A 27374-nucleotide genomic window follows, 5' to 3' on the forward strand; every position below is an offset into this window, starting at 1 on the left:
GGTTTATGTCCTGCTGCGTTAAATGCCCCCCAGCCGGGACGTAAACTTAAGTTCTGTGGCATTAATGGGTTAAATGAAAGCCATCATCCCTATAGTAAGTAGATGAGCAGCTGCCGTACACCTCTATCATCCAAGATGTGAAAATGCTACCTGTCAGATCCCTGTTTTCCGTATGGGGTTGTCTGGTAAGAGCTCGTTCACATCTGTGTTGCAGGTTTCATTCAGAGCCTTTGTTGCAGACTTCCATTAAAATCCATATGCATGTCTGATATTGTCTCTAGGCTTGAGGAAGACCTTAATTAGGTTGTAACGTTGCCTCTTTTTAACAATGAAACAATAAAAGATGTTTATGCTGCCACGTCCTGATTACCCTTCTGAACCTTGATTGGGGTATATATATGTCCATGGCCCCGAAGCCGGCTCTGCATACCATAGTGGGAATATACATTACATTTTCCTTCCCTAACAAAAGATAAGTTTTGGGGAGTATTTGTGTGCTGCTGTGAACTTTTTGTTTATTTGAACCATTAAAATCTAGGGCGAATGAGCGCCGCGTGCGACGCTATTTCATCCAGCAAAACCCCGAATGACGTAACGGAAGATGAACAGACCCTATTAAAGTCAATGAGGCCTGTCCAGCGCCATTCTGGTCTGCCGTAAGAACCATTCCGTTCTGGCCAGGCGCGCTGTCTTCCTGCTTCCATAACCATGCTGCAAAACTGCCATCTGAATGAGCCCCAACCCTTGAGATGTGAAACGGGCCACACATAGGACGCTTCGCACAACATCCGGCCTCTATACCGGGAGCACCTACTGAATCATATATCAATGAGTCCATATATTAATGTTCCCTGTGGCTGTTCCGTAGCAAATCCGCCTTGAGACCGCGTGAAAACAATCGCGTGATTTTGCTGCGATGCGATAGCGCGAGAAAACGCATGTATGTGAAGCCGATGCTTTCCAATGGGTTCCTTCACGTTAGCGATGTTTTCTCTGAAGCCATCTTGCGAGACAAAAAAAGTCGCGGCGTGCTCTATCTGGCCGCGGTTTGCGTTTTTTTTTTTTGTAGCCCGTTTTTCCCAATGGAGCTTTCTTGTTTATCACATCGCAAAATATGAACTTGCGATTTTTGTGCGATGCGTTTTTTACCTTAGAAAGTCCTATTGACTCTTGCAATAAAAAATTGCGCGATTTCATTGCAAGGAGCCGCGACGCAATTCGAAATTATTCTAATGAAAAAGCGATCTCGCTGAAAACTCGTAGGAACAAAGACACGATTTTGCCACTTGCTGCTCTCACGCCTGCGTTAGGGTCATTTCATTGGTTCAGTCACTCTGCTTTTTGGAACGGACTGCGCTATTTTCCCATCCAAAAAAGACGAAAATTAAACAGAACAGAAGCAAACTGAAGCGTTTCCGTTTTTTTAAACACTTGAAATCAAAGGGGAAAATAACAAATCCGTTTTTTTTTTCAGTTCTGTTTCGGTTTTCTCCTCCAAAAACGGAGCAGAGCGAGATGGAAACCCTGAACTGACCCTAACGCCGGTGTGAAGGCAGCCCACTAATGCTCACTGATGTCACGCCAGCCTTGCTTCTCGAGGAGCTCTTGTCGCTGACTAGTTGTTTGCGGACGTATCACTCATAGAGGAAATCTCCGGGAAATTAGTCGCTCAGAACGAACAACGACTGTAACTTTACTGCAGGCGACTTTTGATCAGCAGCGACTATTTTGTAGGTGAGAGACTAATGAGCGCATTATCACCGGTGGCCGCGTTTACACGGAACGATCTTTATTTGCCTTCGCTCTCTCAAGTGATTATCTAGCTGATAGTCATCCTGTGTAAAGATGCCTTAAGGGCGGCTTCACTCGGGCGTATGCGTTTCTGCCACATCTCAGCATACCCTTGGAACGCAGTTGATTTGCGCCCGTATCTGTGCATTTTAACCCTTTCCAATCCACTGTCTGATGGCTGAAGACATTCTATTTGAAGGCTGTACAGCTCTCATGTCAAAAGACATCCGGCAGGGTATTGTTACTGTATATTACTGGCCACTCTATTGTTGGGGGCCTCTCAAGCATGTCCAATATCACATTATTGGCTCTAGCCAGCAGATGGCGCCATAGTATAATGGCAGAAAGAGAAAGTCCCTTAGGAAACCCTGAATCCAAAATTGGACTGCAAAGGGTTAAGGCTGTCTCACACGGGCGTTGAAGGAGCCCTGAGAGAGCAGTTCACTGACTGATCATCTGGCCAGCCACTATCTTCCCAGAGGTGTCCGTAAATATACCTATTATGATGAATACATTGCCATAAATAGATCTGTTCAGCTAAGATAAGCGGCCAACAGTTTCTGGCACCGCTCATCTTGCAGAGAAGCAAGGGATCAGACAGTTTCAAATCCAACAAACCTGACCCTGGGAGACATGAGGGCAGCATTGGGCTGTCCGTATACACATTAGTCGGCAGCAGGATTTGTCGCTGTCAGTATATAGCTTTCAGATCCTGTTGAACTATGTGCGATTTTATGGGGTTCTGTGGCCAGAAATAAAGTGACCGCACCCTGCTGACATGTTTATTATCTGTCATTTTGTCACTGAGTCACCCGGGATCCGAGGGAATGCGTAGGTCTCGCCCGCGCCTGCCTAAGAGGTTCGCTATAAAACGAGGGCAGAGACTGTAGGCATCCAAGTGCTACAGATACAACAGTAAGGCTGCGCCACACCAACGTATCTGCGCACGGATTTGATGATCACGGCCGCAAAACGGGACAAAGCAATGCATTGATTTCAGTGGTTTTGTTTTCACTATTGGGATTCTTCGCGCTATTTTTTTTTCACACTCCTGCCCTATGGCGCGGAGTTTGAATTACTGGCGAGCAAAAAAAACCTCATTCATGCGCAACCGCGCTCTGTACCGGCGAGCGTAGCTGTGCATATGGCTGTGTAAAACCACCCTCAAGGTGGCGCTATCGTACGCAAATCTGCGCTTTTTTTTTGTACTTTCTACACTGCCGGGGACCGTTCACATCGGAGCGGGACCCCCCCCCCCCCGGCCATCATTTAAAGGGCTGTGCAACCTAATTAGTCACTGGTGTTTTTGATTTTGTGCAATTTTGCGAGGATCAGGTGCACAGTTGCACACCCCCATAGACTCCAAAGGCGCTCCAAAATAGAGCATGTTGTTGTTCTTTTTTCCGCCTGCGCAATATGTGAAAGTGAGAGCAAACTCATTGAAAAAATTGCGTTCTATTCTCTGTGCAATGCAGGCGCAGATTTTGCTCACACAAATGCGCTAGTGTGAATGAGCCCTTAGGCTACAGACGGGCGAGCGTGATATCAGGCTGAGTTTCTCAGCCCGTTATCGCATTTGCTAACGCACGTTTTTCCCTCCGATGCGAGTCGCTTTTCATTCAAAAACACCTTGCATCGTTTCTGTGAAGTTGCGATCCTCGGGCGCGTGTTTCACGTGCCTCAGAGGATCGCAAACGTTTGCATTGATTTCAATAGGAAACCTCACGTTGCACTCGCAGGCACATCGCACGGTATGTGAGCGCCATGCAATGCCGTTTACGGTCCCATTGAAAATAATGGGCTAGGTGATCCAAAAACCCAGCGCGCCATTCTCGTCTGTGTAAATGTAGCCTAAGTAAATCCCAGGACTTGCAGAGTTAATCAGCCTTCTATGTAGATTACAGTTCTAGAATGTTACTTTGCAGTGCTGCAACTGGCATCCTAGGGGTGCAACTGGACACAAATGGACTCCATTAACCTTGATGGTGCCCCTTGGTCTTCGGGTATTTTTGACCTCTAGACTCATACAGAAGGGCAGTGTCTGAAATATACTGAAAAACATGACAGAAACCCCAAATAAAGAAGTATACACTTGTCGCCAATGTACGTAGCACTAGTCCCTGTGACAGTCCCGGAGGATCTGCCTCGTAGCGTAAGAGTTGGCTCAGTCTCTGTCCATTTCCGTTCTCAGGCTTCTGGAGAAAGTATTATTATTCTAAGGTTTCCGAACAACTGAGGCCTGATTTATGGATGTTCTCAGTTCATGAAACCTAATCCTCATTTACTTCTACACCAACTAATCTACAAATACATCATAGCCCTCCGACACCTGCACTCCTAGATGTAGGTCACAGCGAGGAGCTGACGTAGTGACTTTTACATTCATTGTCAGGTCAACAATAGTGAAAAGGTTTGTATGAGTTATGTGAATGGATTAATTGTTCAAGGGCACCTGAAGTAACAAACACCAAGCTTAAAAGAATCACCCAGGTGACTTTTTTTCACTCATTCTGTAACTACCCCCCCCCCCCCCCCCCCCAAGTATTTACAGTATAAGTTGGCTAGTATTGCCTTGGTTAGTTATTCCTTTTTTATTTGAAACTTCCTGGAGTCCTTCTTCTCAAGTGATCTCATTCTGACCAGCGGAGAATTACTTGGCTTTATGTTCTTTCAAAAAGTCACTTCTTCAGTGAGTATAATTCCTGTGTGATGGACCCTACCACATAAGCTCTTTAGATTAGGTTCACACAGGGCGGATTTGCCGCAGTTCTGCCGCAGCAGATCCGCCCGCGGCAAAACCGCCCGCGGCCGCTAATCTCGGGATTAGCCAGCCATGTGGACGAGGTTTCTCAGAAACCTCGTCCACACGGGACGGCTAATCCGCTGCGGTAAATCCGGTTGAAACCGCGGCTGCGGCTGCCGCAGCCACAGTTTCAAGAGAAGCAGCATGTCTGTTTACTTTCGTTTTTTTGTTTATTTATGTCACGGCTGCGCTCTCCTCTATGGGAGAGCCGGCTGCAACGGAAAAGCATGCGGCCGGGCCGCTTCAAAGCCGCCGCGGCTTAAACCGCGGCGGTTCTCCCGGCGGAAATCTCGCGGTTTTTGCTGCGGCCAAACGCGAGATTTCCGACGGGAATCAGCCCTGTGTGAACCCAGCCTTAGAGGGGGTACAAACACTCCTACCACAGCCACTGTTTATGATTAGAGGCTGCTCTCATACAGTCCACCTGATCACATACTTACGGACTGTAGCTTATTTAGGTGAACATATAAGAAGTGATAATCACACTGTCCTCCCAACATGCAGAGATGGTAATGGCTCTAGCTGCTCATGTGCAGATATATCATGGGATTGTTAGCGCAGCATAGAGAAGGAGAAAGTGGGAAGAAATCTCAACATCAAGCTGGTGTTTCATAACCATCAGACAGGAGGCTGCACTGCATGGAAGTAACTGCAGGAGACATCCAGAGTATGACAGATAATCAAATGAGTGGTGTAGGGATGAAAACCTGTGTTTTTGTCAGTGGCCCTTTAAATTGGGTGCCAGCAGACCACCATTCAAATTATTTGGGCTTGATGCAGATAAGATTCCAGGGTCCTCCAGTCTCTAACCCCACATCTCCAATATTCCATCCTGTAGGCCACAACCTATGTTTTATGTTCTTCTGATGTAGGGTGTTGGAGGGGGTATAGTAATATGCAGGGTGGCTCATGGGTTTTGTAATCTGTGGGCTGCCATAATACTGTATAAATAGAAAAGGGAATCTTATGAATTGTCCACCCTATCCAGACATCCTGGCTACTCCATGGCTGCCTTGAAGAGCTATTGTGGATGATCGCTGCGTGTCTGACTCCTAGGATTCTCAGCAGTCCTGAGAATGGTGCACCTCGAACGCCCCATGTGAATGGAACACTAGTTGTACATACTTGACCGCCACTCCATTCACTTCTTTGGCATGGAGGGAGATAGTCGAGCACATTGATCTTTCTCCGTCGTATAGAAGTGAATGGAGTAGTCGTAGAGCATACGCACCACCTGGAGCATTGGGAGTGCCCTATTCTCATGATCGCTGGGGACCCAGTATTCGGACTCCATCAACCAGACATTTATCTCCTAACCTGTGAATAGGGAATAAAAGTCTTTAGTCGTACAACCCCTTTAACTCCTTCCCTCTCCAGGGCGTACGTTTACGTCCTGGCAGCGCGAGATCACTTATAATCTCGCGCTATCCTGCAGCGGGAGCCGACTGTCAGTCATAGCTGGCCTCCTGATGCAACAGCGGGGGTGCATCGGAGATGCGCCCCCCCCCCCCCGCTGTTAACCCCTTCCCTGCCGTGATGTATGTACCGTAGTAGGGTTCACAGAGGGAGCTCCCTCTGTGACGTCACCGGACTCTCGCGATATAATCGCAGAGAGCCCGTCTGGTTGCCATGGCAACAGGATGCCAGATACTGGCGTCCTGTATTGCCATAGCCTGTGATCGCTGTATAAGCGATAAGGCATGGCAAGGCAGTAGCCCTGCAAGGCCTTATCACAGCGATCATCAGTGCTATACTGTAAGTGCCCCAGAGGGACACAAATTGTGTAAAAAAACAGAGATAATAAAAATGAATAAAAAAGAAAAATGTAAAATGTAAAAAAAAGTTAAAAAAAACCTTTTTTATGCTTTTTCTCATATTAGCATAAAAAAAGGTAAAAAAAAATGAAATCCTACATATTTGGTATTGTCGCAACCGTAACGACGCGTACAATAAGTTGCACGTGCCTTTGACTGTGCACGGAAAAAAGCGTTAAAAAACTGAGGCAAAATGCTAACTTTTTGCATTTTGCCACCCTAAAAATGCAATAAGGGTGCATCCACATGATCGTATATCGGCCGGGTTTTCACTTCCAGCCGATATACGGCGTCCCTCTCTGCATGGGGAGGAAGCTAGGAGAGTCGGGAGCAGTGCACTGAGCTCCCGCCTCCTCTCCACCCTCTCTCCGCCCCTCACAACTATTTTCAATGGGAGGGGGCGGGACAGGGCGGGGTTAAGTTCCCAGATGTAGCTCCACCCCCTCCCATTGAAAATAGTTGCGAGGGGCGGAGAGAGGGTGGAGAGGAGGCGGGAGCTCAGTGCACTGCTCCCGGCTCTTCCAGCTTCCTCCCCCCGCAGAGAGGGACGCCATATATCGGCTGGGCGTGAAAACCCAGCCGATATACGATTGTGTGAATGCACCCTTAAAGTGATCAAAAAAGCCGTATTTTCCGAAAATGGTACCAATAAAAACTACAGCTCATCTCGCTAAAAATAAACCCCCACAGAGCTCCGTCCATAGAAAAATAAAAAAGTTACAGGACTTTGAATGCAGCGATTTAGAAAAAAAAAGGGGGTTTTATTGCAGAAAAGTGAAAAACCTAAAAAAAAATGTAAGAGTTTTGGTATCGTTGTAACCGTACCGAGCCGCAGAAAGAATGGATTGTGTCATCTATGCTGCATGATTAACGCTGTAAAAAAATAATCTATGGCAAAATTGATGCGTTTTCTCTCCCTGCTATGATAAAAAAATAATAAAAGTTTTACAATATAGTCAATGTACCCAAAAGGGACACCGATAAAAACTACAGTTCGCCACGCAAAAAACAAGCCCTTATACGGCCGCGTCGACGGAAAAATAAAAAAGTTATGACTTTTGAAAAATGGAGAAGAAAATCCGCCAAAAATCGTTATGTCCTAAAGCCCAAAATAGGCCATGCCATTAAGGGGTTAAGGGTGTGTGACTTGTGGAATTAGCTACATGCACCTGTGTGGTCACACAGGCCGCTGTCCACCAGTTTATAGGAGGGCACCAGGCAGATACAGGCTGAGAGCAAACGCTCTCCTCAGCTCCACCTGGACAGATAATCGGTTTCCTCCGTGGGGCAGCATTTTGTGGAGCTACATGAATCCTCCTCCTCCTCCAGGGTCTGTTTCCTCCCCTCTGATGTTCCAAAACACGGCTGATGTTTGGTGCCCCCATAACACAATTACTTAGTTCTGCTACTGTATTTATGTTATGAGCTTGGCTCTAGTATTGTATCTATATACTTAGGTTGGTTTGTATTGCACTTGTGTGTTTGGTTCTGGTTCTATATGTTATGCGCTTGGTTCTGGTACTGTATTTATGTTATGAGCTTGGTTCTGATTCTGTATGTTATGAGGTTGGTTATTGTGCTATATTTATGTTGTGAGCTTGGTTCTGTATGTTCTAAAATTGGCTCTGGTACTGTATTTGTTATAAGCTTGGTTCTGATTCTGTATGTTATGATCAGTGATGAGCGAGCATACTCGCTAAGGGCAATTGCTCGAGCGAGCATTGCCCTTAGTGAGTACCTGCCCGCTTGAGAGAAAAGGTTCGGCTGCCGGCGGCAGGCAGGGAGCTGCGGGGGAGAGTGGGGAGGAACGGAGGGGAGATCTCTCATGTTATGAGCTTGGTTCTCATTCCGTACGTTATGAGTTTGATTTTGGTGCTATATATTTATGTTATGAGCTTGGGTCTGGTGTTGTATTCATGTTATAAGCTTGGTTCTCATACTGTATGTTATGAGATTGATTATGGTGCTGTATTTATGTTATGAGCTTGGTTCTGGTGTTGTATTCATATTATGAGCTTGGGTCTCATCCTGTATGTTATGAGGTTGATTATGGTGCTATATATTTGTTATGAGCTTGGCTCTGGTGTTGTATTCATGTTATGAGCTTGGTTCTCATTCTGTATGTTATGAGATGGATTATGGTGCTATATTTATGTTATGAGATGGATTATGGTGCTGTATTTATGTTATGAGGTTGATTCTCATCCTGTATGTTATGAGGTTGATTATGGTGCTATATTTATGTTATTAGCTTGGGTCTGGAGTTGTATTCATGTTATGAGGTTGGTCCTCATTCTGTATGTTATGAGGTTGGTCCTCATTCTGTATGTTATGAGGTTGGTCCTCATTCTGTATGTTATGAGGTTGATTCTCATTCTGTATGTTATGAGGTTGGTTCTGGTGCTGTATTCATGTTATGAGGTTGGTTCTCATTCTGCATGTTATGATGTTAGTTTTGGTGCTGCATTTCTGTTACGAGCTTGGTTCTGGTGCTGTATTTATGTTATGAGCTTGTTTCTCATTCCTGTATGTTATGAGGTTGGTTCCGGTGCTGCATTTATGTTATGAGCTTGGTTCTGGTACAGTAGGTATTCACTGAGCTCTTCTGATGTGGGCATATGGCTTTCTTGCGTCTTTCTGCACAAGCAGAAATACTGCCTATCCGTGCAATATATATTGTTGTTTTTCTTATGGTGGAGGGGGATTCTACGCAGAGTACATTTGCGCTATGAGCCTTTTTTGCACACGTATAGCCGTATTTTATTGTACTTTTTGCGCACACAGAACACGTTCATTTGCGTGCGGCAGATGATCACGATTCAAATGGCTACGTAACCTAATGAGTTCCAGATGTGTTTTTTTTAATGGAATTGCGCAGCATAACGTGCATCTGCGACCGCATCTATGGGGACCCATGGTAGTGCTGGCACTTTATGGCATTATTATCTAGGTAGCTGTATAGAAGTGCTATCTAGCCAATGTATGGCACATGCTGGGAGAAGCTTGTTGCGTATACATTGAACTTATCTATAGGACTTCATCCCCTCTTTTGGGGTGGTATGCATCACCATATGTTTCTTGTTCAACTGTATAGGAAAGTATAGCAGAATGCCTTAACCTATGGGTGACATACGCCTATACAGTGGCGTTCATCAGAGCTTTCCATTGGAGAGCCTCCAACATATACCGTATGATTAGGCAGTATATATGGCGGGGTTATTTATATACTATATGACTGTACAATACATTGGTGGAGGGATGCAAAGCACCGAACTCCATAGAGTTTTATCTGTGACATTCAAACCTGCATATGTTTCTTCTCTTTGTAGGAGCTTTTGAGTCGGACCTCTCTGGAAACCCAAAAGTTGGATCTAATGGCTGAGATTTCGAACTTAAAGATAAAGTTGGTTGGCTTGGAGAAGGAGAAGAATGACTGTCAAGAGTCTCAAACCAAGGCAGAGGTTGGTCGGCAGCTTACCCCCCTCCCCTTACTTCATTTGTTAGCTTAGCTTTATATATATATATACTCCAACATCTGTTGGACTGCGATGATTAGACCTTTCGGAGACTGACATCCGACTCCTGCTGCACCTCTTCATCCCGACCGCAGCAGCGTCTCTCATGAGTGTGCGATCATATCTATTCTCAGAATACATTCTTCGTACATCTGACCTCTCATTTCCCTTTAAGTGTGAGATAATTGATTTTGCTTCGCATCCAACTCTCTAAAGTGGATGCAAATATGGGCTCGAAATACGAGACGGACGGCAACCCCAACGCTCAAGGTGGCTGGCTTTGCTTAATGATACGGTAAAACAATGTTTGAAGAGAAACTTCACTTTCCGTTATCAATCTGGTCTTTGTGATAATGTTCATGACCGTTTTTATTACTCCTTTTTAGTCCTTTTCATTTTTTTTTTTTTTTTTTTTTCCTCTTTTTATACATTTTCCAGATCAGATTTGCAATGTACATTGTGTCAGTGCCTAGAAACTGTCAGCAAGCAGACTAGGTGCTGTTAGCAGATCTGGTAACGGCTTTATTTCCTTTTTTTAAAAAAATTATGGCTAATAGGAAGACACATGAATGCAAATTAACCCCTTAACGCTCAATGATGGGCAGTTGGGTCACAGAGGCTCAGGGGTCCATCCTGGAGCATGTGAGCAACACCTGCAATGCCGAATGTTGAAGAATGCTACCCTAAAGCTGGGTTTACACGGGGCGGAATTGCCACGGAATTTCCATGTGGACTAAGCAGCAAAGTGGATGTGATTTGCAAAAATCTCGTCCACACGCTGCGGACTGTCTGTTGCTGCCAAGTCGTACTAAAATTGACATGCCGCGTGGAATTCACATCCGCAACATGTCAATTGTATCGTCGCTTCCGCCGCCGGCTCTCTCCTTTCTATGGGGAGAGATGGCCGCAGTGGAATAGAGGCGGACAACCCGCTTTAAACGCATGCAGAACACCACAGGTTTTGAAGCTGCCCTTCTGCTGCGGAAATTTTGCAGAATTTTCGTGGCGTTCAATCCTGGTATACAGGCAGGTAGGAACTATTAGGGGTTGATCCAGGGAACAGTCTGATTGCCATTAGGGAGTCGGGAAGGAATTTTTCCCCCAAAAGGGCTAATTGGCTTCTGGCCCTGGGGTTTTTTGCCTTCCTCTGGATCAACACAGTAGGATAGACAGGCTGGACTAGATGGACAATGTCTTCATTCGGCCTTACATACTATGTTACTATGTTACTATGTTCCACTGCAGACATCCGCCCCGTGTGAACCCAGCCTAATCCTACGCTCACCCCAGTAAACCTAGTAGTGGGCCAAAAAACTCAACCAGATATTGCGCTTGCCAACATGTCATTTTGATGATTAAAAATCGCATTGCTTCTGTGAAATTGCGATGACCATGCGCGTGTTCGGATCGCAAATGTTTCCCATAGACTTTAATTAGAAAAATTGCATTACGCTCACATGCACAATGCAAGTTCCATGTAATTTTTTTTTTTTTTTTTTTCTTCCCCAAGGTCCCATAAGAAACAATGGGCGATTGCTCCCGCAAAAACGGAATATGCTGCGATTATTCTTTTTCCTCGCAGCATCACTGCGATGAAAGAATCACTCATCGCTCAAAGAATCCATGCAAAAAACGGATTTCATATTCGTGCGAGTTTCTCGTTCGTGTGAATAAGCCCTAAGGCTGGTGTCTCGTGGGAATTGCAGATTTACACGCACATGTGCGTTTTTTACTGTACTTCTTGCGCGTGCAAATTGTGCGCATTTGCATACGCAAAAAAACACGCAGTCATGCTACCGTTAATTGAAATAGATGATTAAGTTAATTAGTTCAATATGTACTGTTTTCGTGCGCAAATGAGCTAGAAAATAGAGCATGCTGTGTATTTTTTGTGTGAGCGAAATGTGTGCACAAAATGTGCTAATGTGAACTATTCACTGCGTATTGTGCGTGCAAGTATGTTCGTGCGACACCGGCATGAAACAAATGACTAGGCACTTGCCAATGATGATCTTAGTTTTCATACATGGGGCTGTTGTAGTTTCATCTGATTCCCCTCTGCGGTTTCTGGCGGCTCGCGGCGCGCCGACCACTCTGCAGCTGTTAAATGTCTTATACTGCGCACTCGTCACAAACACTCCAGCCTAGAAAACCTCTTGAAGATATTGATTCCACCTCCACTTGTCATCAGTGGAAATGATCTCCTTGGCTGCTCCTCTGATACCGGTCCGGTGCCTCATAACATCACCGTTTATGGTGTTATTTCTGGAGTTCCCCTCTTATACCACCGGCACCCATTATATTTTCGGAAGAGATCCCTGTAATTACTATTCATTTACCGTGCATGAGCCAAATGCTGATACGTCGATCACGGCGGGAAGCCGGGGAACAGCTGATGATGAAGCAGATGAGCAACAGTGATGCGAGTTGGCAATAGCTGTAGCTGAGTGACTGTAGGGGGCGTGGTCTAGACTACTAGGGGGCGTGGTCTAGACTACCACTGCAGGATGCAACAGTGGTTGTTTCTCCTGGGAGGACCTGGCTTTTACTAGGAATAAAACCCTTGGAAACAAGTATTAGAAGGCATTCAAATGGCAAGAAAATGGCAAAAGTATGTAGTGTGATTTATCTGGGGCTAAAAAGTACTTTTTTATTACCAAAAGCAAGGTATTTAAAACAACTAGTTTTAGGACAAAATTCTGTCCCGGGACCAGAAAGGAATATATTACCTGTAGTTGTTCCTCTCTGACGTCCGTCTGATCCTTTGGCTCCGTGTCCAATTTTCTAAAATGGGCGACAACGTTTTCAGACTACCTAATCCCCAAGTGCATAGGTGGTGTTAGGGCTCATTCACACTGGTGTATGCAATTTTGGTCCATTTTTTTTAAAAAATGCTGCATTTTCACTGCATATGTGTGTTCCATGCATTTTATTTGCATATGCACATGTTGCATCCCTGTGTCATCATGCAAATAAAACACAAGAAGTCCCAAGTGGTGTTAGATTTGTCACAACCCACAGTGCACAAAAAAATAGGGAACGCAGATGAACGCAAATTCACACAGGCGCATTTGGATGTGCAAAATGTGCGTGTTAATACACAGAGGATAGAACCCATTTATTTCAGTGGGTTGGCTCCATATTTTGCACCCGCTTTATGCATGTGCGGAAAAAAATGCACCATGCTCTACCAAAGGTCCCCATAAAAGTCTATGTGGGGGGTGCACAAATATGTGCGCGATATGCTGCAAAGAAGAACACATCTGGAACAGCTTAGGCTAAATAGCCATTTAAACGGGGGCGTGGTTTTGTCCTGTGCGCAAAGAAACATGTTGAGCAGGCGCTAAAAGGCCAGTAAAATACTCCAATACGTGCACAAAAACACCTCTTTTCAAAATGCATACACCCGTTTGAACCCGCCCGAATGGGCAATTTTGGCCACAGCAGGATGTGTCGTAGTTTTTTTTTTTTTTTTTACATATAACATTAATCCATGTATAAAACGCACTTCTGAAAACACCAATTTAATTCAGTGAGTCCTCGTGCAGTCTGTAAGAGGTACACTTAGTATGTACAGAAGCTACACCCGTGTGAATGCACCATACCGGCTCTCTGATTGGCTATGGCTGATCAAAGACAGGAATGCGTAGAGAACGTTGATCCATAGAGTGACCGAAGGTCGGATACGACTGAACGAATAATCATTAATCACTTGTTCAACATTGACCAATCAGAGAGCAGTGCACAGTTAGAAATTCATTGTGGCCATCATAGACGACTGAAACCGGGGCCACAAACAGCAGAGAAGAGAGACCACAGGGAAAAACCAATGCAGGTAATATACCGCTCCTCCTCTAGGGGACAGAATTGTGTCCCAAAACCAGAGGGTCGCTTTAAGAAGTGGATAGTGCGTCAGTACAGATCATCACATTGATAGTTGTTGGTCAGTGCATACGGTCTCAGGACTATGTAAAATAATAAACTGACTATAGACCATAGAGTGCTAGAGAATATTTTGGGTTTGGGCACCATTTACCGCAGTATGTGGTAGTTTTTTTGGTTTTTTTTGGAGGAAGGGGTGAGTATTGGGGGGTTTAAACATTGGGGCCCGTGGGCAACATGGGCAACTGTATGACATGCAGTGCATTCGGAAAGTCTCCAGACCCTTTCACTTTTTTTTACATTTTGTAGGGGTTGTGGCTTTGTGCAAATTTAAATAAAAATTTTCGCCCCATTATTCTGCACTCAACACCCCATAATGACAAAGTGAAGACAGGATGTTAGATCTTTGCAAATTTTTATCTATGAAAAACTAACATGTTGCATTGACATAAGTATTCACGCCCTGTACTCAGGACTTAGTTGAGGCAACTTTGGCAGCAATTCCAGCCTCCCGTCTTGGCTATGATACCACAAGGTTTGCACACCTGGATTTGGGGATTTTCTGCCATTCTTCTCTGAAGATCCTCTCTAGCTCTGGCAGGTTGGATGGGGGCTGTCTGTGGAGCCATTATCAAGTCTCTCCAGAAATGTTCCATTGGGTGCAAGTCAGGGCTCTGGCTGGGATCACTCAAGGACATTCACAGTTGTCCCTTAGTCGCTCCTGTGTTGTCTGGCTGTGTGCTTAATGTCAGTCTTATTGGAAGGTGAACCTTCTGCCCGGTTTGAGGTCCTTTGTACTCTTGATCAGGTTTTCATTTAGAACATCTCTGTACTTTGCTTCACTCAGCTTTCCATCCCCCTGACCGGTCTCTCTGTCCCCCAGCATGATGCTCCACCACAGGCATCACTGTAGGGATGGTATTGGGCAGGTGATGAGCGGTGCCTGGTTTCCTTCAGACAGAACGCTTAGAATGGGGGCCAAAAAGTTCCATCTTGGTTTCACCAGACCAGAGAATCTTGTTTTTCACACTCTGAGGGTCCTTTAGGGGCTTTTTTGATAAACTCCACGCAGCTTTCATGTGTCTTACTAAGGAGAAGCTTCTTTCTGGCCCCTCTGCCATAAAGCCCAGATTGGTGGAGGCTGCAGTGATGTTTGACCTTCTGGAAGTTTCATCTGCTCACAGGATCTTTGGAGCTTAGCCACAGTGACCACTGGGTTCTTGGTCACCTCTCTTATCAAGGTCCTTCTCCACGGATTACTTGGTTTGGATTACTTGGTTTGGTGGGTCGGCAGCTCTAGGAAAAGTCCTGGTTGTTCCAAACTTCTCCCGTGTCAGAGTTATGGAGGCTGTTGGGCTCTTGGGAACTTTCAGTGGTCCAAATTCTTTATGTAGCCTTCTCCAAATCTGTGCCTGCACACAATCCTGACTCTGAGCTCTACAGGCCATTCGATCCTTCTTGTGGCTTGGTTTTAGCTCTGATAAGCATTGCGAGCGGTGAGATCTTATATAGACAGGGGTGTCTTTTTTTTTTTTTTTTTAATTATGTCCAACTGAATTGACCCCAGGTGACTCCAATCATAGTGTAAAAACATCTCAAAGATGATCAAGTTAAAAGGGAGGCCACCAGAGCTAAATGTCAAGTGTCCTACCAAAGGGCATGAATACTCATGTTAATGCAAAATGTTTATTTTTTTTTTATTTATTTTTTTTAATTACAAAGATTTCTAACATTCTGTTGCCACTTTGTCATTATGGGGTATTGAGTGCAGAAGGGTGCGGAAAAACTTCATTTTTGTTTAATTTGCAAAAGGCCACAACATAACAAAAATGTAATAAAAAAACTGAAAGTGTCTGAAGACTTTCCAAATGCAATGTACTTTGGACCTTCAGGTTTAGCTCATATATTGGATTTCCCAGCATAAATACAGAATTTAAAGGGAAAATGCAAGGTGAACAGAGCCTAACATCCAAAAAATGACTTGAAACTAGGCATACCTTTCCCTCAATAGCTCCTGATCCTTTGAACTTACAAGTATTCTGCATTAGCTCATGGTGTTTGGCAGCATACTGTTGACTATATAACTTTTCCAGACAGAAAGTAAATCCAGTAACGTGGAAAATAAGAACTACAAACCTGTTTGATGCCTAACAACGCAAAACCTAAAACGTTGGATGTGGCCACAGTTAACTCTAATATCGCAGTCCTCACAGAGGTCTCAGAAGCTGAGATATGACTTGTTTGGTGGCATCTTCACAATATACAGTTGCGTTCACTAGCAGAGCGGGATGGGTATATTTACTGCTGATCGTCCTATTCCTACGAGGACATATAGGTGAATGGAGAGGAAGGACCAGCTTTTGTTGTGGCTTAGGCAGAACTTCCATCACTCATATGGTCTGCTCAGAATGGTACTCTTATTGAACACATGGTACTGGTTAATGGGTTTTGACTTCTCAATGAAATCTTCTTCAGGTATCTGGAACATGTAGGTTAGTGCTGCATGCTGGAGGTGTAAGAGCATGCCGACTGTCAGTGCAGCTTCAGTCAGCTCACCTGCTCTTAGCCACCAGCATGCAGCACTAAGTTACACACTCCATGAACCTAAGGAAGATTTCATTCCAAAATTGAAATGCCTTGCACAGTTCTGTTTGTGCAACAAAGTACCATGTTGACCAGACCATATAAAGTTCTTCCTGACCCCTAAGCTGCACCACAACAAAGGCTATTTTTTTTTCTCGCCATTCATCTATTATCACGGTTGAGGGTTCCTGGGAAGGTTCCTCCTGGCATCCAGTAAGGCCTTCTAGGTCGCTTAAAAATGCTATGTGGAGTTGTGCCCTACCTAGCAATATCCAAGCTCTGATGAGCACACACTTCAATTTGATGTCCTAAATCTACTACTTTCAGATAATTCCCCACGCCCTGTCATATTTTTTTTTCTTGAATATTTGGATACTTGGGTCCATCTACTGCTATAGGGCCTATGGTGACTGTAACAGCAAGTTGGCCTTGAATGCATTGCATGCCCAAGCTATGGGACCGTAGGAAGCATACAATGCTAGATGCTGAGTACCAGAGGATCTCCACTGGGCTCAAGCTCTGACATTATAATGAGCTCAAAGGTCTAGCAGAAGACAGCCCCACCTGGAGATGACTTTTAAGCCAATCACCTGTCACTAGGGTCTTTTAGGCAAATGAAAAGATGCAACAACGCCTCTATGGTGTCATCTATTAGAAGATGGCATTCCTGCAAGTCAATGTCCGGTCTTTTAACTGGCCTTATAACAATGCGCAAATGGGAAGATGAAGCAATGCTTCAACGGTGCCACCCAAAATGGGCAGATGGAACAATGCGGTCAGACATTGACTTGCAGGGATGCCACCTTCTAATAGATAGTTCTCTGTTGCACAAGAAAAGGAATACGTCCAGGTTTTAGCTTGATAAAGGAGCGGTCAATGCTCCAAAGCGCGTTGCAACCGTACCATTTGGATTCTATCTTCTTCTCTTGCTACTTCTGTACCTGTTATTTGGAATATTATTTTTGTATTACTGAATCAATACAACAAACATTCCTCTGGAGAATTGTTTCTTTGGGAGGTCTCCAGGAGTGGGACGGGACCTCCCTTATGAATAAGTGCTCCTCTACCAAAATTCTTCTTGCACTTTTACCCTGCGAGCACCCGATCCCTTTTCCTACTGATTCATTCTAATAGCGCTATAGAGACACTATTCCATCTTCTCATTTACATAAATTTCCCAGAGGAGCATGCATGGCCTTATAAGTCTCCTCACACTGACTAGGTGCTCTCTCTAAGGAGAAACGTTACCCCTTCCGAGTCTATTGCGGGATGAGTCACACGTAACCTATTAGACCTTACTGATGATATGTCCTATGTGTGCAATGATGACAATCAAAATTAAAATGCATTTAAAAGTGGTGGGCCCAAGGAGCCCTAGTCCAACAAGGATAGCATGAACAACTATGACTTTTTTTATTTAGTTCTTTTTACTTTTGCTGTTCTGTGATGCAATTCTTTTGGTCTCAATTTCTTTATAGCTATACAAATGTTTCCTTTCTTGCCTTTTTGCAGTCTGTAGTCAATCTGATCAATGAGCTCCAGGAGCAGATGTGCAAACTTCAGCTGGAGATCAATACTAAAATCCAAGAGAGGGAGACCCAGGCTAACATAAGTGAAATAATCGAGCCTGTCCACAACACCCCAAGTTGTGACCCCCCACAACCGGTGAAGTGCTCTGGTTGTGAAGGGAAGGATGTATGAGAAGTATTCCGAACCTTGCATGGGGTATGATTGGGTGATGTACTAAAGCACTACGATAGGCACAGATTGGACACAAGTAACTATTCCACCAGGCTTTAGTATATTTTTAGTTTTTGCATCTTTGTATGTATTGATGACAACTATGCAAAAAAAAAATCCCCATTTCTACAAACTTTTGGAAATTTTTAGAATCTACAACAAAACAGGAATTGTGGGTTTTTTTTTTTTGTTTTTTTTTCTTTTTTTTTTTTCCCCCAAACATTATATATACTACTTGCAGCGGTGCAGGCAATGGAAATATGTTTTACCATGGTGCTGCCACCACATCCCCCAACCAGGGATAGGGGGCCAAGGCACTTTTTCGTCCCCCTTCCTTTTTCCATTAATTGTAGGAGAAAAGGTGGTGGCATCTCTTCACGTCTTTGCTTTGCGCCATGCAACCGAGGAGGAAGGGGATAGAGCCACCCCTCCCAACAGACTTTATACCACAGCCGCCGCTGTCCTTATATAATGTCCCGGCCACTTTGTGATTCACTATTAGCGAATGACTATTGGCCAATTTAGAAATGGCCACCTCTACGGAGGCTAGGGTTGAGCTTGGATTAGTCGAAAAGGCTTCTATATCCGTAGTGCTTTGTGTGCTTTGGGTGGAATTGTCCTGTTCTCTAATTGCTTGCTGTGAGATGAAACTCCTAAAATCTCAGGTCTTTGGTGCTTACTGCTTGTTTGTTTTGCTGTGGTATTACAAAATGATTTACATGAATATTGATTTCAATAATTGTGTGGGCGTCTTAATGAATATTCTGGGCAAATACTATTTATGACCTATCCTAATGATAGCTCATCAATAGTTGATCGCTGGGGATCTGTCTTTCGGGATGTCCGATGATCAATTGATCACCTGGCCCGCTCTCAGTGCAGCATGGCCAGACATTGCCATCGGGGTCACAACAGAAAGTCTTAATTCGCGGATTTACTTTCATTAAAATCAATTGGGGTCGGGGTGGTAAGTCTCAGAGGATAGGTCATCCTTGCCCAGAAAACCCCTTTGGTAGTAACTACTGCACAGTAATACTGAACTGTAGGGACTCTGTGTGCCTCTATATAGGCGCTATGAACATAGCTCTTCCAACCAACCTGTGCTGCTATGACAAGCACTACTAGCACCTACTTTCCTATTTAGAGGACTTTTAGGATAAATGTTCAAACACGGCAGATTTGCTGCAGGAATTTCTGCAACTGAAAATCTCCTCCCATCGTGTGCATGAATTATTGCAAACTACATTCAGATGTGTGGAACAGCAGCAACAATGTCTGCCACACATCTGCCACATATGAACACAACCTTTTATTCATAGTTCGTCGGGCTAACCAATATTTGGATTGAGGAACGACCACACTTGGGTTGATACTGCTCGGCATGGCAACCATGCGTCCTGTCGTGCCACTGATTTGGCTTAACCTAGGCCGACTTCGCACGGAACTTTGCGTAACTGCGTGGGAAAAAGAACATTTCTGGAACTCATTAAACTTATTAGCCATTTCAAGCAGTGCATATTTTTTTGCCGCATGCAAATGACCTTGCACATGAGTGGAGGAGCCCTAAATGAAATATTTGCCTGGAGCTTCACAAGAACTTGCCAAGACAATTGCAGAAGTCGTTCACATGACATACGGTAGTCGGGAGCGTTCCTAATCGCAGAAGAGCGTTAGACTCAAGTGTGGACGGACCGGAGCGCGATGTTGTTTTCCCGCTGACTTGGTGTCTAACAGCATGGGGTTGATCTGCCCTTCCGTCATTGACCGTTCTGAATGTCTTGCCTGTACAGTTTGGAGGTGTGCACCTCACCTGATCCTCATGTTGTCTATTCCTTGGTCTCCTTCACAGATGCTAATACAAGAACTTAAAAACCTCAAAATTAAAGTGGAGGAACTGGAAAATGAGAGAGCACAGTATGAGTGGAAACTCAAAGCAACAAAGGTGAGTTACTGTTCTGGATACCTTCATCCAACCTACCTAATCTTGTGTGTCTATGGTCTTGACAAGGAATGTGGATGTAGAGCCTGTACAGCAGTACTCAGGGGCTGCGTGATGCATTACTACTGAGCTGCACAACCTCCGTCTGCTGCTGTACAGGCTACAGTAAATATGTCGTGTGCACTATGTAAAGAGCAGTTCTCTAAAACAATGCTTGTAGAGAAGAATACTTCCATAAATATAGCATCTGCTAATGCATGACAGACTTGTTTTGGAGCATCCCTATGGTATTCAACAGAAATAGGCTCTATATGAAATCGGAGGGGTATGGAAGTACAGTGGAGGTTCCATACATGTTGTATCACAATTGACTTTTATCACCTATCCGTAGCATAGGTAATAGAAGTCTAATCGGTGGAGATCTCACCACTGAGACCCCCACCAATCATCAGAACGGGATCCTGTTTCCCCCTTTCCTTCTCACTATGGGCTAACTGCAATCCCTGCTTTGAGGAGATTGTATAGAGTGACTGTTGTGCATGTGCTGCGTCACTCCATTCATCATAGTAACGTGATTGTTCTCAGCAAGAGAAACGACGTAATCTTGTAGATATGATACCTTTTAATGGCTAACAAAAATACATGATGTAATTATTACATCATGTATTTTTGTTAGCCATTAAAAGGTATCATATCTACAAGATTACGTCGTTTCTCTTGCTGAGAACAATCACATTTTGCTCTACTGGCTAACACGGTACCAGATCTTTGTTTTCATCATAGTAACATAGAATATTAGGCCAAAAAAAAGACATATGTCCATCTAGTTTGGCCTATTACCCCCCAATGTTTATCCAGAGGAAGGCAAAAAATCCAATGAGGTAGAAGCCAATTTTCCTCAATTAATGGGTAAAAATTCCTTCCCGACTCCAATCTGGCAATCTGTGTAATTCCTGGATCAACAACCCTTCTGAGTAATCCAGGCTGCTCTTGTACTCTTTTATTGAATTACCATCTTCAGTGGGACCGCTGGAGATAACTGAGCGCTTGTTCTCGGCTATTGCAATAAATGGAGCATGACCATTGCATGACCATTGCTCCATTCAATCTCCACATCACTGCAGGGTATGTAACGAGTCCACCGTGACAAGAAGAGGCGGTTACAGAACCCCCTATTCTCAGGATTGTGGGGGTCTCAGCGATTAGACCCCCACCAATCATACTTCTATCACCTATCTTTTGGATAAGGGACAAAAGTCAATTGCGATGCAACCCCCTTTAATGGAGCCCTTGCCTTTTTAGACAACAGAGCAGAATCCAGTTGTCTATATGAGGCCTTCCTTCCATCTAGATAGATACGAATATGTATCGGAGGTTGCACAATTTAAGTAGGGGAAATAATTCATATATGCTAAAAAAAAACTCCACTGGTGGTGATTTATCACAAATAGTGCAAGGGAAAAGTGGAGACGTGACCCATGGAGGCAAATGTATTCCCGATCTCCTTTTCTAAAGGGTCTCTAAAAAAAAATGGTATGATAATTAGTTTCAAACAGTCCAATAGGCAGTTTTCTCTTTGACTTAATTCTTGTTCTCTCCCCCTCCATCTCCACAAACCACACCCCTTTTCTAATGTCTGATGCATCCCACAGACTGCGCCTGCACCACACTTCCATAATGGATGCATGCACAGACATACGACCTGCTGTGATCATCTGGCTCTCTTGACCCTCCTCAATGCGGCTTCCCAGAGAATATAGATGAGTTGCAACATCCGGACTGCAGCAGGACACTGTGCATGTGCTGATTTCAGAAGTGTAGTGTAAGTGGGGTATGTGGACGCCTGATATCTGGAGATGTCAATTATAAGCAATGCACATGGTTTGTGGAGATGGATGGGGGGAGAGGCCGGACCAGGCCAGCAAGAAAATCACCGGTCGGACTATTTAAAACTAATTAGCATATTGTGGGAGTCAGGACAATTAGGGCGCATTTAGACACAAAGATGATCGCTCAAAAGATGGCTTTTGAGCGTTCATTTTGCATAATCTACTAATTATTACTATAGCCTATTAGTACCAAGTAGTAGCCACAGAGAACTGTATTTATTCAGAGGACCACCCGCTGTTCTCTGAATAAATTATCTATGTTCTGCTGCGCTGATTACAGCTGAGACAATGTAATCAGCTCTCCCTGGGCGGAACACAGCATGCGGTCTATCTTATCAGCTGTTCTGCTGAAGTATGGATTTCAAGCCGAACTGAGATCCATCGTTCGGCAGAAAATTGAAAGATGGGCACATTTAAACACAACGATTATCACTCAAAAGACGGCTTTTAAGCGAATTTTGAGCGATAATCGTTGTGTCTAAATGGGCCTTAACAGAGCGGTGGAGACACTGAGAAGAGCAAAAATGGTATGGCCACACTTGTCTGTCAATCCCTCTTCTTTTTTAACTTGTGGCACAAACTTGTTTTCTGACTTTTTTTTTTCTTATTTTTTCATTATTTTAGGCTGAAATTGCACAACTTCAGGAACAGCTAGCCTTGAAAGATGCAGAAATTGAGCGACTACAGAGCCAGATTTCATCAAGGACGATAGCACAAAACGAATCTTCAGAAAGAGGTATTATGATATATTCTGAGCCCCATTTAGTTAAGTATGAGAAGTCAAGAAATACACAACAACAAGTAGTCTCTAATAAAAAACCTCCTGCAGTTTTTTTTGTATACAGCACCTTAGCATAGTTATGTATCTCCATGGTTACAGACTGCAAACAAACTCCATGCAGTCTGAACCTGAAGTCCTACTCTTTTTCCATCTGTTGTCAATTTCTTGGTATCCTATAAAATGTACATTAGCAAGAAGCTGTTAACAGATGGAAGGGAGCATGACTTCAGGATCAGACTACACAGGGTGTTTGTAGTCTGTAACCACGGAGACCGATCTGTATAGGAATTGTAAACACAAATCAGTAGGAAAGTTTAAATCTAGAAGAAGTTGAGAGTTAAAATTCATTTTGCAGTTTTAAATGCATTGGAACAATTAAAAAGGTTGCTTGTAAAAGTGTACACACCCTTTACCCTTTAAGGACCAAGCACGGTAAATCTACGGTGCTTGATCCTGGACTTTAATCTCAGCTGACAGCAAAAGTATGTCATGGGATTAAAGCTCCTGCTGCTGCAGTGAAGCAGGAGCAGGTTGGCTCCTCAGTTGTTAGTCACAGCCAAGGACCCAGAGGAGAAGGCAGAACTGTTTTTTTAACCGCTTCTGACCTCTCTCTTGCAGGCTACATAGCACTGAATGATCGCAATGTAAAGCAGACAGAAAGCGGAAATGTTACTGCCGCTATTTGACCCGGCGATCACGTGACTGCCAGTGCTGCAGGGTCCTAGTAGACCCAGATCAGCTCTGTTAGTGACTCTTGTCACTACAGGGGAATGTTTCCCCTGTAACTAGGGCTCCAATGGATGCTTCTCCTACGGATGCCCGAGCTACAGTCAGAAAATGTGAAATATAAAAAGAGAATGTGAATGACCCCCAGAGGTCTTATGACATCATAGGGGAACATAGATGTAAAAAAATGATTACAAAAATAAGTTAAAAAAATTACAGGAGAAAAAAAAAAATTATATATATGTGTGTGTGTGTGTGTGTGTGTGTGTATGTATGTGTGTATATATATATATATATATATGTATGTGTGTGTGTGTGTGTGTGTGTGTGTGTGTGTATATATATATATATATATGTGTGTATGTATGTATATATAATTTTTTTTTTTTTTATATAGAATTTGTATAGTTTTGGATTACAGGGTTCATATGGTGACGGTTTAAGTTGGCGTTGGTGGTGGGTCATTTTCTTTATATAAGAAAATGACCCACCACCAACGCCAACTTAAACCGTCACCATATGAACCCTGTAATCCAAAACCATACAAATTGTATATCAAAACTTCTGAAACAAAATGAGGAACCCATTCCCATATTGTATTTAATGTAAATATACTCATTTAAAAATAAGCTATAAATTAAAAAAAATTTATCTTTAGCTTTTTACCCCAAATTGAACTAAATGGAAAAAGACATAATAAAAACTAACCATATATGGTACGGGGGGGAAAACGCAGCAAAAATAATTTTGGTTACTGAAGAAAAAAATAGGGCAGTAAAACCACCACATGGGTAACATCCCTGAAAAATGCCTAGTCCTTTAGGACCGAAACACCCTGCTCGTTAAGGGGTTAATACAATTCAGTCTTAACATGAAACTCTCTATTCATTTAGCAAGAATAAGCAATGCACATGTGACATAAGATGTAACTTTGCATTATTTTGCTTTCTTTACTTCTTTGTGTCCCATAGAAGAGGTATTTAGGAGGAGGATAAAAGAGAAACGTAAGCCATTGTCCTTTTCATTCTTATCCACCATTGCTGTTCCAATAACGTTTGTTCCATGTCACTGATTGCCATTTGCTAGAAGCAAACAGACAGCTAACATTATGTCAGCACTTTCTCCGCCTTAGCTTCTATGACTCTATGAAATTACAAGTCACTTTAATTGCTGGTCAGAGTAATATCCCGGTTTCCAATATTGGGGATGCACAGGCTGTCTGGTTGCTGTGTGTGCTGCCTGCAGTGTTAATGAAACATCAAATTAATCATTTCCTGCTGTTATAATTGCATCTGAATTGCTGTGAAATAAACTTTTTTTGGGGGGGAGAAGGGGTTTAATTAGTTGCGTGTTCATAATTGAAAATGTGGGTAAATCATACACAATATGATATAAAGGAAAATGTGAATTTCTGGATATTATTCTGGTGGGTATAGTACAAGAATTTTTGTGTGGCTGCACATGAAATGGTTTAATCTATGAGGCAGATCCAGAAGTTGGAAAATTTACTATGGATGATCCACCATTCCTTATTGTGTCGAGGCCCTCTTAAAATAAATGTTATCGTTCAAAAAAATTGTTTAAATGATCCAAAATAAATGATTTGGCCTAAAGCTTGAACACTGGGCGGCGACTAACAGAATGGTATTTGAGAAGGTGAAATGCAGGGTCCTACATCTGCGCAAGAATAATGAAAAAAAGCACATACGGAATGGTAGGAGCTGCACATGTAAAAGGACTTGGTTATACTAATAGATCACAGACTGAATATGAGCCAACAGTGTGATGCAGTAGCAAAAAAAAGGCAAACACAATTCTGGGATGTGTTAAGAGAAACATAGAGTTTAGATAATGTGCGGTAATTATCCCCCTCTACCTGATTAAAGGACGATTTACACGGGATGAGTGTCGGGCAAATGATGTCCCTGTATATACTCACTTCTGTGCTGTTACACCGGAGTGAGTATTGCTGGATCGCTCACAGGACGGCCAGCAGGGAGGCGGGTGGCTGGATTACACCTAGTCATAAGTAATAAGCCCCTTTTGCACAACCTCATGAACAGTTGATCACATTCCCTTTCGAGGGATGTTTCATCTGAGCAGTTTCATCTTGCTCTTAAATATTGCCCCAATGGAACGCCTTGAGTGAGGGGGGATGCGAACTGTTCCAGTGGAGCAGAAATAAAAGTTTAAGGAGTTGTACCACAGTCTGAAGTTATCCCCTTTCTACAGGATAACTTTATGATCGGTGGGTTCGACTACTGGTATCCCCACTGATCCCAAGAATGGGGGTCCCATTGGTCCCTGCATAAAGGAAACAGAGGTTGCACATGCACACTGCACCTCCATTCATTTCAATGATAGCATCGGAAATTGCAGACTACAGCACTTGGCAATTTCTGTGCTGTTATTGAAATGAATGGAGCTGAAACACCCATGTACAACCTCTTCTTCCATCATGCGGGAACCGTTGTGACCCCCATTATCGGGATAGAGGATAATTTTAGATTTTTGGTTTGGTTTAAGTTTAGTTACTCTGTAAATGGATTGACTATTATGGGAGCCAATATGGCCAGTGGAATAAGTGATGAGTAATGTGCCCTATGCACCCGCACTGGTCGCACCCCCCTAAGGCTGGCCCTGGTTATGATGTGAGGATTCTCGCTTTACAATTCATTTTTGTATGTCAATGTAAACGTCCTTCTGACCCTTTTTCGTATAGGAAATTCTGAACTGTTGAGTAAGTTATAAATTACGACGCTCAGTCTTACTGAATTATAAATAAAAAGTCACCGCTTCATTTCTTAACACCCCATGTGCTTTGCGTTTAGAAATCTGTGCTTTCAGCCAACCTAATCACTGCACCATGCGACTGTTTTTAGAACTGCCAATTTTTTATCATTCACGATTGTTAGAAAAAAAAGTAAAATAACAAAGCTAATTTTTCGATCTACAGATCAAGAAGTTCAGAGGCTAAAGTTAGGAATGGAAACATTACTAGCGGCGAATGAAGAAAAGGTACGTTTTTGCTACGGGGTGCAGGGAGCAGGACCTGGGGTGATCAGGCTGCCTTCTAGAAAGGTTTATCTCTGATGGGACAACCTCTTCAAAGGGGTTATCCAACCTTTAAAAATTGATAGCCTATCCCCAGGATAGCCCATCAATATCTGATCGGTGGGGGTCTACCGTAGGTTCGTGCTCAGATGTCAACATTGCAGAGGTAGTGGTGTTCAATGAGGTGAACAGCGGGAATCCCTACTGGCAGAACCCAACCAATTGGATATTGATGGCCTATCCTGGGGAAACAGCATCAAATGACATGAAACGATAGATATAATTAGTTGTGAAATTTGTTGTGTCACCAACGGCGCCCACATCGAGCATTTGTGAGGTGCAATAAAAACGTGAAGCGTTTTTCCATCGTTTCATGTCATTTTGGCTCTTGCCTGTCAATTTATGTATGAAGAAATCGGCTTGCTTCTGCACCATTGTTTTTGAATCGCCTTTTGTACTGTGGGGGACAAAGGGAAGCAGTTTGCTGCCAGATGTTGCAGCAGGCGCCCTGCAGGCGCTGAGATACATGTAGACACTAAGTAACTTTTTAAACTCCATTCCTACTACATTTCTTATGCATTTACTTTTTGGTTCTTGAGCACTTTTTTAAAATCAAATGCATTAGTCCACCCGCCTCGACAAGACAACCTGTTTCAGATGGGTCCATGGACATGCTACTTTCTCCCATGAGCTTATGCCAATTAGTCCCAAAGGAGTGCCGTCATCTGTAGCAATAGCCAACTGCTGATACTTTGTTACAATGGGGCACAGCTTACAAATCTATCTAGATGTGCAAACTATAGCCCTAGTAAACTCCATGATTGTACATACTCATAAAGTTGTTCAGTTTTTCGCCT

The 27374-nt window shown here is 43.5% G+C and overlaps 1 protein-coding gene across 12 annotated transcripts in view; it reads left to right on the forward strand.

Moving 5' to 3' along the window:
* Positions 1-27374, forward strand: part of PPFIBP2 (PPFIA binding protein 2) — a 157141-nt gene that overhangs the window by 86111 nt on the left and 43656 nt on the right. For 7 of the 12 annotated variants that reach the window (XM_066583274.1, XM_066583270.1, XM_066583275.1 and 4 more), the window contains 6 exons: positions 9738-9869; positions 17901-18083; positions 19978-20070; positions 22581-22692; positions 24435-24467; positions 26420-26481. In XM_066583274.1, coding sequence (XP_066439371.1) covers positions 9738-9869; positions 17901-18083; positions 19978-20070; positions 22581-22692; positions 24435-24467; positions 26420-26481 — 615 coding nt within the window. The remainder of the gene's footprint in view (positions 1-9737; positions 9870-17900; positions 18084-19977; positions 20071-22580; positions 22693-24434; positions 24468-26419; positions 26482-27374) is intronic. The other 5 variants (XM_066583276.1, XM_066583281.1, XM_066583277.1 and 2 more) reach the window with 3 other exon arrangements.

Source organism: Eleutherodactylus coqui, chromosome 11, assembly GCF_035609145.1.
Source record: "Eleutherodactylus coqui strain aEleCoq1 chromosome 11, aEleCoq1.hap1, whole genome shotgun sequence".
NCBI classification, from domain to species: Eukaryota; Metazoa; Chordata; class Amphibia; order Anura; family Eleutherodactylidae; genus Eleutherodactylus; species Eleutherodactylus coqui.